The sequence below is a fragment of the Sturnira hondurensis genome, unplaced genomic scaffold (assembly GCF_014824575.4).
Source record: "Sturnira hondurensis isolate 20B ecotype Veracruz unplaced genomic scaffold, ASM1482457v3 Scaffold0018525, whole genome shotgun sequence".
NCBI classification, from domain to species: domain Eukaryota; kingdom Metazoa; phylum Chordata; class Mammalia; order Chiroptera; family Phyllostomidae; genus Sturnira; species Sturnira hondurensis.
Genome location: NW_028091156.1, coordinates 1,390,157 through 1,402,769, shown reverse-complemented (window position 1 = coordinate 1,402,769; position 12,613 = coordinate 1,390,157). Strand labels below are relative to the sequence as shown.

General features: G+C 51.6%; 1 protein-coding gene across 1 annotated transcript in view; it reads right to left on the bottom strand.

The window, feature by feature from the left end:
* KIF26B (kinesin family member 26B) overlaps positions 1 to 12,613 on the bottom strand; it is a 373,684-nt gene that overhangs the window by 185,391 nt on the left and 175,680 nt on the right. The window contains exon 4 of the mRNA XM_037069373.1: positions 9,278 to 9,444. Coding sequence (XP_036925268.1) covers positions 9,278 to 9,444 — 167 coding nt within the window. The remainder of the gene's footprint in view (positions 1 to 9,277; positions 9,445 to 12,613) is intronic.

Below are 12,613 nucleotides of genomic sequence, written 5' to 3'. Positions count from 1 at the left end.
AGGGGACGCATAAGAGGCAACCATATGTTGATGTTTCTCTCCCTCTCTCCTTCCCTTCCCTTCTAAAGATAAATAGGTAAAATCTTTCTTAAAAAGTCATCAGCTTGAAAGAGCACACTGGGAAGTCACAGAACTGCCCACTGAGGGCGGGGTTCCATCCTTCCGAGACAGGTGCCACCTCAGCAGCCTCCCTCGGCCTAGGCGGGCTTCGCGCGGTCCTACTTCATTTTCACTCCATCCTGGGCGCACTCCTGCCAAGCAGCTGCGGGGGTCTCCAATAAGTAGAAGGAAGCGGGGCTGAGGGAGGGTCAGAGAGCCAGGATGTCGGTGGCAGGCGGCGGGCTCCACCGCGGGCCACCCCGCCTCCCTCCCTCTGTGCTTCGCCCAACACTCCTCTTCCCCGCCCCCCACACCAGGCGAAAAGACAGAGTGCACACTAAGAACTGGAGTGCCCGACACTGAGACGATCTGAACCCTGCAGGCTCACTAAAAACGCTTTACCTTCAACCTCCACACCAAGGCACGAATCGGGTTTTCCACCGAGGCGGAGCTGTGCAGAGGACTCCCAGATGCTGGGAGGTGAGTGCCAACACCCCGGCCGGCCATCAGGCAGACAAAGGGCTTGTTCCGCAGAGAAAGGCCCCGTCCTCCACGTCCCCTGCAGCGGGAGACGGACGAGGGCTGCGGACACGGACCGTTGTCTCTCGTCTAGACCCCCAACCAGAATGCCCTGAGTTCCATGCTGTTGCGGACTGCACAGCCCCAAAGAGAACAGGCCTGGAGACAGCTAGGGTTGGCTTCTCTGTTTAGGGTTTGTTTTTAATTAACTGATTTGAGAGAGAGAGAGAAAGATTACTTTGTCATCCCAACTATTTCTGCATTCATTGGTTGATTCTTCTATGTTCCCTGACTGGGAATCAAACCTGCAACCTTGGTGTATCAGGATGATGCGCTAACCAACTGAACTAGCTGGCCTGGGCCTAGGATTTTTTTTAGCATAAAGGATAATGGTGTAGACATTGGAGACTTCCGCCGAGATGGAGGCATAGGTGGAAACAGGGTGCCTTCTCCCACAACCAAGTTTGAATACAACAAAGGTTTGGAGAACAAAGACACAGCCAAAGAACAGAAAATGGAATTATACGGAAGTCGGACAACAACGAACCATTCAAACGGACCAGTAAGAGGGGCGGAGCCAGCAACGGAGCAGGGTCAGGCAGGAAGGATCCCCCCACCCAGGCTCGCAGGCAGCAGGGGTAGCAGCGTGGACCCAGTGAGGGCCCAAGGCAGCAGGCTGACCTCGGTCACACATTCTCGCTCAGTGGGATGAGGCGCGCGGGCCCAGCTGCGGGAGGCAGCAGAGGGGACCATCAATGCTTTCCTCTGACCCCACCCCCCCATACAGCGTCACAACCCAGTGACTGTGTGGCCCCGCCCTGGTGAACACCTAGGGCTCTGCTCCTCATTCGTAACAGGCACGAACAGTCCAAAATATGGCGGGTGTGCAGGGTGGANAGACCCCCAACCAGAATGCCCGAGTGCCACGCTGTTGCAGACTGCACAGCCCCAAAGAGAACAGGCCTGGAGACAGCTAGGGTCGGCTTCTCTGTTTAGGGTTTGTTTTTAATTAGTTGATTTGAGAGAGAGAGAGAGAAAGATTACTTTGTCATCCCAACTACTTCTGCATTCATTGGTTGATTCTTCTATGTCCCCTGACTGGGAATCAAACCTGCAACCTTGGTGTATCAGGATGATGCGCTAACCAACTGAACTAGCTGGCCTGGGCCTAGGATTTTTTTAGCATAAAGGATAATAGTGTAGACATTGGAGACTTCCGCCGAGATGGAGGCATAGGTGGAAACAATGTGCCTTCTCCCACAACGAAGTTTGAATACAACAAAGGTTTGGAGAACAAAGACACAGCCAAAGAACAGAAAATGGAATTATACGGAAGTCGGACAACAACGAACCATTCAAACGGACCAGTAAGAGGGGCGGAGCCAGCAACGGAGCAGGGTCAGGCAGGAAGGATCCCCCCACCCAGGCTCGCAGGCAGCAGGGGTAGCAGCGTGGACCCAGTGAGGGCCCAAGGCAGCAGGCTGACCTCGGTCACACATTCTCGCTCAGTGGGATGAGGCGCGCGGGCCCAGCTGCGGGAGGCAGCAGAGGGGACCATCAATGCTTTCCTCTGACCCCACCCCCCCATACAGCGTCACAACCCAGTGACTGTGTGGCCCCGCCCTGGTGAACACCTAGGGCTCTGCTCCTCATTCGTAACAGGCACGAACAGTCCAAAATATGGCGGGTGTGCAGGGTGGAGGGGAATGAAGGGGGGGAATGGGACAACTGTAATGGCAGAATCAATAAAATATATTAAAAAAATAAAGGATAATAATGTAGACATTGAACTATGGCCACTTTTTCTTCAGCACTGTTGCCACATCTCATAAGCAATCAAGGATTTATTTCTTCATGCCGCAAACACCTGAAACCGTTTCTGGGGGGCCCTTGAAATCTGATGACCCTAAATGTACATGTGGCCTCTTCTTCAGGTTTTCCTTTTATACTGCAACCAATGTGGATTCAAGTGAAACCATACTCCTGAAACTATTGATTCCTGAAAGTCCCCTTTATCAATATACAGGAGAAAGAGGCCCTTCTTTTCCGAGGAGTCCGTGGAGTTTCTTCTGAGAAAAGTAAGGCTGTAACCTGCCGGAAGTAAATAAACCAGAATCCCAGGGGGCGGAAGGTTGGCTCCAAAAATCACCGCCCGACCCTGCTTCTCCGCCAGGGAAGGGGGCAGGAACGGCTGGCGTAGCAGGGCCCAGACTGCACCTCCGCACAGCTGAGGTAAAGATGCCCGCCTGGGTGGGTGGAGCCCGGCAGGAGGCACCTGGCTCAGCCCGCAGCAGCGTGGTGGTCGGATTTGAGCCCCACCTGCCCCTTCCACTACTGGGCTTGTCCCGTGAGCAAATGGCCTGATTACACATGATGGCCGTGTGCCCCCCGGGAGCTCAGTGGAAGCCCCACTTCCATAGGAAGTCACAGAACAGGGTGACTGGGAGCCCGAGGGGGACGGTGGAGAAGGGGGAAGCAGCAGACAGCAGGCAAGAATGAGATGCTGGAAAGAGGGAAGAGGCAGGGTAGGTACAAATTGTTTCGGCGAAAACAAAACAAGAGGGGAAACACATAACAATTATATAGAGACGTTCCATATATGAGCTTCTAAAAGCTCTTAGATTTTTTGTTTTGTTTTGTAGAGGTATCGCATCATTGTAACGGACATGGGGCTAGAAACTACCTTCTAACCTGTCAAACGAGGTGGAGACACTGCCCCGTCTCTCCACAGGGAACTGACTGGAGTCAGATCTCGTGCACCCAGCTCCACAGGTCACCTGCAAGGTCACCTGAGACCAACCGTGGTGTGTTCAGCATCGTTTTTCTCTGCTCATAACTGTTGGTGTATTTATAGCGGGAAGACGTGGGCTTCCCTAGAGGGAACTGTACCTGATGGAAGAGCAAGAAAACTGGGAGCGATTTCACACTCCCCCTCATCTGTCTTTGACTTAATAAACTCCCAGCCTCTAACCAAGCACAGCTGTGATACGTTCACTTGCCCAAAGACTAAAGAAATTCTCCGCTGTACAGATTATATACATGAAAAGCATTTGCTGTCATCAGTGAAACAAGGCACCGTGTGAGCTGGCTGTCAGCGAGAACATGGAAACTTTTAGGCAGGCCCTTCCCTGCCTAAAATCAGTAACAACAGTTCACAGTACTAAGAGGAGGTCCCGCAGGGGTGGTGATGGAGGGCCTCTGAGCCAGGAGTCAACCCTTTCGGCTCACCTCACCGTGGCCCTGACCCCAGGAACCTGAGCTGGTCTTGGTCTCAATGCCACAACTTCCGATCTCCATGGGGCGCTGATCAAGTCGTCATAAATCCTCAGTGATGTGCTCAAGGGGCTTGGGCAAGGCCGCTGGGCAACGCAAGGAGCAGTCAAAGGCCAAAGATGGAAGAAATCGCACATGAGGCTGAGACGGACAGAAATACAACGGCATCCCCAATAGAAGAATGAGCCTGGGAAAAAGTCAAGGACTTGAAGGAGCTGGTGGAAGGAAAGGAGAGATAGGCTGGCAGGCGAGGAAGAGAAAACAGAGCAAATGGTTCCCATAAAGTGAATTTTAGGGCAACCAGAGACTGAGATGAACACCAAATTTATTCGAAAAATTCTAAACCCAAGGACAGAGGTATTTTTAATCAAGTACTAAAAAACTGTGTGAAGGAGAGAACGTTTATGAAGAAAGTACAAAATAACCCCATTACTGAAAAACAGAGAGAGAGAGAGATGCTCTAACACGCTGAACCCAATGATGAGTAAAAGGACAGAGAACTGAGGATTTGAAGGCACTGAGTAACCTGACTTAACCAAAACCTAGGAAAACAGATTTAAAGACATTAATTTACATGAAGAATATAGGGAACTTTTAAAAAATCATTGATAATCAAAAGTGCCCTTAAATCATTTTACTTGAAAATGTGATTGGAATTTAGTAATAAGTAATGATGGTCTTGCAAAGGTTGTGACCTAAACGTGACAGCTGTAGGCAAAAAAAAAAAAAAAAAAAAAAAAAAAAAAAAAAAAAAAAACCAACCAAAAAAAAAAAAACCAACCACGAAACACCCAAGCTTTCCACTAAAAGTCATGTCTGGAAACGGGACTGAAAGCACTTGGGCTCTCAGCTCCACAGCCATGGCAGCACCAGCTCCGCCACACTTGAACTTGTCTTTGAAAAGCTTACATGCTAGCTAGCAGTTCTCACTGTATTGCAAACCCTAAAGACAAAAATCCTGCAGAGGTTGGTTCATTTTCTCTGTGAACTAAAACAAAAGCAACAGCACGATTTTACCTAGTTATTTGGGCCATTTGGGAAAGAACACCGATGCGAACATATGGGGTCACCTGAAAAATTTGCTTTATTTATACCAGGGTTCAAGGCAATTTGATGCGTAATCGGGAATTTGTTCACTGCTCTTCAAATAAAAATGAGGTTCCCACTGCCTTGACCTCTCACCGCCTTGGGTGCATCCCACCACGTCTAGGACTCACCCAAGGGCTTTGTGTGCTTCATACCTTCGAGGCTAAAGCACATAAGTAAGATTTTATCCAAAATTAACAGCCAGCATGTGGGAGAATGGAATCACTCCCTCTTTCATTCACCACTTCGTGTTAACACGGGAGTCTGCAAAAGAGATGATCTCATCTGAGAAGTTCAGAGCCAACACAATCATTAAACGACTTGAAGATCAAGTGTGCCAATATCTCTGTTGGATTCCTCTTCATATTTTGAGTGTTACTTTTGCCGGCCACTATTACTATACTTCCCCACCCAAAAGTGTTTTTCTAAAATCTGGATACTAAAATTCTGAGGCAAAGGCAGTGGACCAGTATGATAATACTTAAAAGCAGAAATCCTGGCCCTGGCTGGTGTGGCTCAGTGGATTGAGCGCGGGCCTGCGAACCACACGATCGCGGTTGGATTCCCAGTCAGGGCACGTGCCTGGATTGCAGACCAGTTCCCAGGAGGGGACTCACAAGAGGCAACCATACATTGATGTTTCTCTCCTTCTCTCCTTCCCTTCCTCTCTAAAGATAAATAAATAAAATATTTTTTACAAAGAAAAAAAAAAAGAAATTCTGGTAAGGGAGGCCTACAGGGACACATGCTTTGGGCTTCCCCATGTTCTAAAGCCGTGCTTCCCGAACTGTGGCGAGAACACTTGTTTCCTTTTATTTCCAATCACAGTCAACATACGAGCCCTACTTTTTAGTTCTTGGATTCAACAGACATAAAAGTACTCCGTCAACTTGCTCCAAAGTTTCTAACTGCCTCCTCTCAATTCTGCACTTGTCACAGACCAATAGCAGCTGGCCCAGCCGCCGACCAGAGACCACGCTTGGAGCAGCCATGGCCACAAGTCTCATGGGTTTTTTTTTTAAATCTTCACCAAGGACATTTTTTCACTGCTTTTAGAGCAAGAGGAAGGAGAGAAAGAAACATCGATGTGAGAGAGAGACATGGACTAGTTGACTTGTTTGTGACTGGACCAGGGATCTCTGCCAGACTGGGCGCCTGTGTCCAGGCCTGGTCACACATGCCCGCACCTGGACAGGGGATGAAACCCGCAGCCTAGGTGTGTGCCCTAACCAGGAATCAAACCTGCAGCCTTTCGGTTACAGAACGACGCTCCAAACAACTGAGCCATACCGGCCAGAGCTCTCATCTCTTTTTCAGGACTGTGATTCTCACCTTACAGCTGCTGAATCTCCAAAATGCAACAAGGGCCACCCAGACCTCTTCCCATAGCTCTGAAAAGGAAACATTTCAAAAGAAAGGCTCCTGCCACAGCGGACAGCTGCAGCTCTCAGCGCTCCGGGGTTTTGTCACTGTTGCTACTCTGCCTGCTCAAGGACACTGCAGGGGCCACCTAACCCAGTCACTCCTCTAGAGTGGAACAGCAACAAGGGCCGTGAAGGTCGAGTCCCCACGCAGCCCCTTCCCAACCGTGCAGTTTTGGGTCAGTGACTCGGCCTCGGGATGCTTCTTTCTTTANAGCTGCTGAATCTCCGAAATGCAACAAGGGCCACCCAGACCTCTTCCCATAGCTCTGAAAAGGAAATATTTCAAAAGAAAGGCTCCTGCCACAGCAGACAGCTGCAGCCCTCAGCGCTCCGGGGTTTTGTCACTGTTGCTACTCTGCCTGCTCAAGGACACTGCAGGGGCCACCTAACCCAGTCACTCCTCTAGAGTGGAACAGCAACAAGGGCCATGAAGGTCGAGTCCCCACGCAGCCCCTTCCCAACCGTGCAGTTTTGGGTCAGTGACTCGGCCTCAGGACGCTTCTTTCTTTATCCGTGAACCAAGGGAAACCCTTACAGGGTTAAAGGGCGATGTTGCCCATTGAGAGCTTAGTACAGTGAGTGATGCATTCTGGGTATTCAGTGAATGTCAGTCACGCTGGCCACAAATTTAGTAAATGGTGTCATGCCCATGTAAAGTGAAATGACGCCTTGCGCAGCGTCCTAAGAGCTGGCCACTCTGTGTGCTCACTTGGAGCTGCAGAGGGTTGCGTTTCCACCACAAGATCCAGGAGAGAGAGTTGAGAGGTGCTGGGATTTGAGCCGTGCGAGCCGACTCTGCCCCGGAAGCCCTGTGCACAAAGGCACACCCGTCTGTCTACAGCAGACCCCAAGCACGAAATGTTTCCGACTGTGGCACCAGCAGGGGATCCAGACGTCACCCCTCTCCAAGGCTGCTGCACACGGCGCTGCTTTCCCGGAGCAGCAAAGCCCTTGACACTCAACTGGGTTCGCTGCCTGACAACACAGGTCGGGCTGGTCTTCACTGACATGGGCCTTGGGGACCCAGGGAGCTGAGCTGGGTCCCTGCCTGGTTCTGTCCCTGGACACTGTGGGTCTTGAGCCAGATACTCAGTCCTCTGCTCCAGGTTCCCATTGGTGACAGGGAGGTTAGTTGAATGCCGCCTCCCTCTTTGGACACGTATTACATGTATAATATATGTTGTATGTGTCATATACAAGGTGGGGCAAAAGTCGGTTTACTGTTGTTCACATGTAAAACAATGCAATAATAATACAAGGATAAACTGTGTTTCGTGCACTCCCAACTATAAACCGACTTTTGCCCCACCCTGTATATGTGTGTAGACATACATATGAAGAATTTTTCTTTTTCACATGGTACTCCCCCTGCCCCCAGTATACACTATAAACCCTTCAAACACCGACCGTTATGGTCCAAGTGCTATCAGCTTTCGACACAACAAAATGATGATTCAGGCAGCCCCGTGGATCCTTGCCAGCTCTGAGAGCTCGAACCACAAGCCGTTTCACTTCTGAGACCATGAGTTTCGGCTTTTATCACCCACATCACCTGCAGGGTCTCCCCAACCGACGTCATTGGCCCTTCCACGTGGGGTTCAGCTCAGTGTCTCCACTCACCCCTTGGCTGCACAAGCAAGTCTCAGAGAAGACCGGCTTTGCCAGTCATCTGCCATCCCCGCCCCTGCCCCCGATGTTCCTTTGCCTGTCCGTAAATCCCACTCCCACTCCGGTCCCACTCCCCTGACAGGTCTCCTGACCTAAGCCCCGCCCTCACATTTGTGCTCTCGATGTCACCGTTCATGAGGGTGACAAGAAAGGCCGCACACGATTCCTTCCTACCAACCTACTAGCCAAGGCCATACTGAATGAACATTTGTTTCTACGGTACCTTATAACTCACACTCATCTTAACCCTCAGGGCAGCCCCGAGGGGCGGGTGTCACCCTCACTTTACAGATGGGGAAACCGAGGCAGGCCTGGAACTGAAACCCAAGGGGGTCTTCTGATTTCATACGTATTTCAACCGCAGGAGCTGACAAGTCTGAGGCAGAAACAGTTTTCTGAGGCCGAGTTCCAAGTATCCAATGAAGAATGAATCGTGGCAGGGGGTGCGGGGTGGGAAGCAGAGGAACCCGGTTTCTATTTCTGGCCTTGCTGTAAATGAACTCGCAGGTTCACTCTCCTGGTCCTCAGTTTCCTCATTCGTATAGTCGGGGGACCGCATTCAGACACCCCTGACGTGTGCTCGGGCTCAGCTGTGCCCTGTCTGCTGCGCTGTCTCCACCATGTTGCTAAAACTAGGCAGAAAACATTGCTGAAATACCTTTCCTTTTTGTTCCCCGTGTTTTCAAAGTTTCTAAGATTAGCTGGATAGGATTCGATAACTATCCAGCTAGTGTGTCAAGAAGGCAGAAATCTGCCATCCATATAATGGTTAATATTTAAGCAGCTTATTCGGTAATGAGAAGATAAATCTGGAAACACCAGCCACAGGGCTGCACCCACAAAGGTCCTCATTCCCTGGAAGACCATCTTTACAGCCGCATATTTTTAGAACAGTGGGTCTCCACAACCCAGGGAACGTGTGCAATGACCGGAGACATTTTTGGTTGTCGCAACTGGAGAAGGTGCCATCGGAATCCAGTGGCTCGAGGCCAGGGTGCTGCTAAGCATTCTGGGAGGCTCAGGACGGTCCCCACAACAAAGAGTTACCTAGCCCAAGATGTCAACAGTGCGAAGGCTAAAAGTCCCTGTTACTGAGTGAGGCCGAAGAAGGGCCGCAAACGCTTCCCAGTCTTAGCTACCGTGGCGCACGTGACAGCCGAACCGGACAGGCTGATCCCAGAGAACTGAGGTCTGGACACCTCTCTTACCTTGCGAAGAAGGACGCAGCCACCGAGGTGCCCGCGGAGGTCTCAGCCGCCACGCAGGAGCCCTGCGAGGCCGGGACACTGGAGGCTGAGGGCTTGTCTGCATTGTAGCGATTCAGCGCCGCTTCCGACAGCCCCTCCCGGCCAGCCTCTGTCATCAGCTGAGAGATCTGGGGAGGGAAGTGGACACAGCGCTCATTACCTGTGGCTCCCTGCATGCCCTGCCCTCCTCTGACCGCGTCTCCCCAGAGTGGGCGGAGGGGAGAAGTCTGGAGAAGCGCCCCCCTCCCACGCCGCACAGCACAGGTGGAGCTTAGTGCTTCTCTGGGGCTATTTTTCAAGCATTTTCACTAGGGCACCTCCTCACTTGCATTAAAAATAATGGAATAAAATCATCCCCTGACACTGTAAGTTTCAATTACATCCATGTCTCCCCTCCATTTGGAAGGAGAGCACAAGCCATTCCCCACACTGTTTGCAGCCCGAGAACCAGACCAGCACCACCAGCCGGTGCCAGCCGGTGTCTTCCCAGGAATGGCTCTCAAACAGACACGTGGGACAGAGGTACCACTTTATTAAGGGAGACGCGAACCTGCTAATGACCAAGTGAGGAACTGAAACATTATTTCTTGTTTTGTTTGCTGCAGGCAGTCAGCTCGTAAAAACAGACATGGCCACCACGAATTACCAGTGGGGTTTATGAGGGTTTAGATCGTTTCGATAAACTTAATGTTCCTCCTGGCTCATTAAGTGGCTTCCATTTTATTTGCAACGATTGCCTTTATTCCAGAAGTTCTAGTTGATGGGGCTAAATCCACATAATGTACCACGAAGAACCGTACTTCTGGGCAAAACGAGAGGCTGGGACGCAAACGTCCTCAGGAAAGTGCTTATCCTGTGACAAATGCAATAAGTATGCAGGCGAGTTGCCCGTGCTGTTTCAAAAACCTGTTACTTTAAAACTCCAGTCTACTCCCAAGAAAGCGAAAATTGTTTTTGTTTTTGTTTTTTTTAAAGGAAACTTTCATTTTAAAAAAAAGTCTCCAGCCAGCACAGAGTTCTTAAATGCCAAGCGGAAAAGGTTTCTAACCGCCTAGAAAGCGCAACACAGCGAATTCTGGGAACAGGTTCCACTCGGAGCCTGAGCTGGCCCGCAGGCCAGTGACGGAGCCGCCGGCTAGCCTCGGTGCACGGAAGCATGCGCACCTCCCGTCATTAGCAGGGCAGCCGTCACTCGGAGCCCCGGGGACTTGAGACTCTGCTCCTGCTCGGAGAGCCGAGGCATTATTCAGCTGAAATTCTGCCGGCACACACTTTCTTACTCTCACCCACTCAACGCGCTGTCGGGAAACCCATCCCACACAAGGGAACCCGGACTGGCAGCAGCAGAGGCCGCGAGCGGACAGCTCGGAGCACGGCCCCGGCGCTCAGCAGGGGCGCTGCCCAGGGCAAGGGGACAGGCCACCTCTGCCTGTGCTCCATTGCTGTGGGCTCCCCTCTGCCACCTGCCACTCTCCCGGAGGGACGAAGCTGGCTGGAGGGGGGCACTGGGACAACCAGGGGGCTGAGGATACGGATGTCACACTGCCGTCACCACAACATGGCACTTACGCAGCCTCTGTGGAATGTGCTGGCATCCTGGGCAAAATCCACAAACCCCCAAGTTCATAGCACCATTTCATCTCATCAAGTAGCTACAACCAGAGACACGGACGCTGGTTTTAACATACAGAGACATTGGAATGCTGGGTTTCTCACCAAAGCATCGTCAGGCTTGTTACCCAGACCTCGCTCTTCCTCAGCCGGGCCAACGACCCACAGGCCAGTCCCACGGGTTGTCACCGACGGTTCCACTATAAAGACAAAGGACTTGCCTACCGGATGCATTTGACTGCAGAAGAACTGCTCCCACCCAGACTCTTTCTGTGGCTCTTTGAGACGGTGACAGCCCATCACTGCATGGGTTATATATCAAGCAGGGAAGACAAAAGGTCCATTCTCTATTACATCATCGCTGGCAGAATAAAAGATGCCCTTAAATCTGTCTGCCCCTTGGTTGCTGACACATCTCTTCTTCCTTGTACAAGCCTCACCTAAAACAATCAAGTTCAAGTCAGGTAGGTAGCGGGCTATTATTCCCATTTCATGGAGGAGAAAACAGAGGCTCAGAGGAGGGAGGTGTCCAAGGCTATTCAGCCACTCAGTGGACCATTCACACAGCAAGGCCGGCCTTAGGGTCCTTTCTTCTTTTTTCTCATGAGATGACAACTCAGTTACTAAAGTTTACTGAATAACCCTGGCTCCAGAGAGATGCAGGGGATTACGGAAAGCAAACTTTGTTTAGTTACTGACCTCAAGGGATTTGGAAGAAAGCTAGATAGAAAAACTTGCAGTCAGCCAGAGACACGCGTTCTCACTCCCTCTCCTCAGTAAAGGTGAGCGTGTGTACAGAAACGCTCTCTGTGACTCGGCAATGGGGAGCGTCCAGAACTTGGTTCTGGTCAAATCTTTAGAGCTTCTCTGACCCGAGATTTGGGTGAGATCAGCCCTAGGGGACCAGAAGGAAGGAGGGCATCGGCGTTGGCCAGCCCAGTGTCCATGGGGCGGGCCACAGGAAGCCAGCCCCGGGTGCGGAGGCTGGAGGAGGGGAAGGTGCTGGGCCTGGGTCACCTCCAACATACTTCTGAAGGAGAGAGACCCCGGGCCACCAGCTGCAACCCCCGGTCACACAGCATGTGGGACAGCATGTGGGACCGAGGCGCCGTACGCCTCGGGCCGCNTTTCTTCTTTTTTCTCATGAGATGACAACTCAGTTACTGAAGTTTACTGAATAACCCTGGCTCCAGAGAGACGCAGGGGATTACGGAAAGCAAACTTTGTTTAGTTACTGACCTCAAGGGATTTGGAAGAAAGCTAGATAGAAAAACTTGCAGTCAGCCAGAGACACGAGTTCTCGCTCCCTCTCCACAGTAAAGGTGAGCGTGTGTGCAGAAACGCTCTCTGTGACTCGGCAATGGGGAGCGTCCAGAACTTGGTTCTGGTCAAATCTTTAGAGCTTCTCTGACCCGAGATTTGGGTGAGATCAGCCCTAGGGGACCAGAAGGAAGGAGGGCATCGGCGTTGGCCAGCCCAGTGTCCATGGGGCGGGCCACAGGAAGCCAGCCCCGGGTGGGGAGGCTGCAGGAGGGGAAGGTGCTGGGCCTGGGTCACCTCCAACATGCTTCTGAAGGAGAGAGACCCCGGGCCACCAGCTGCAACCCCCGGTCACACAGCATGTGGGACAGCATGTGGGACCGAGGCGCTGTACACCTCGGGCCGCATCGTGAATTCCGTCACTCC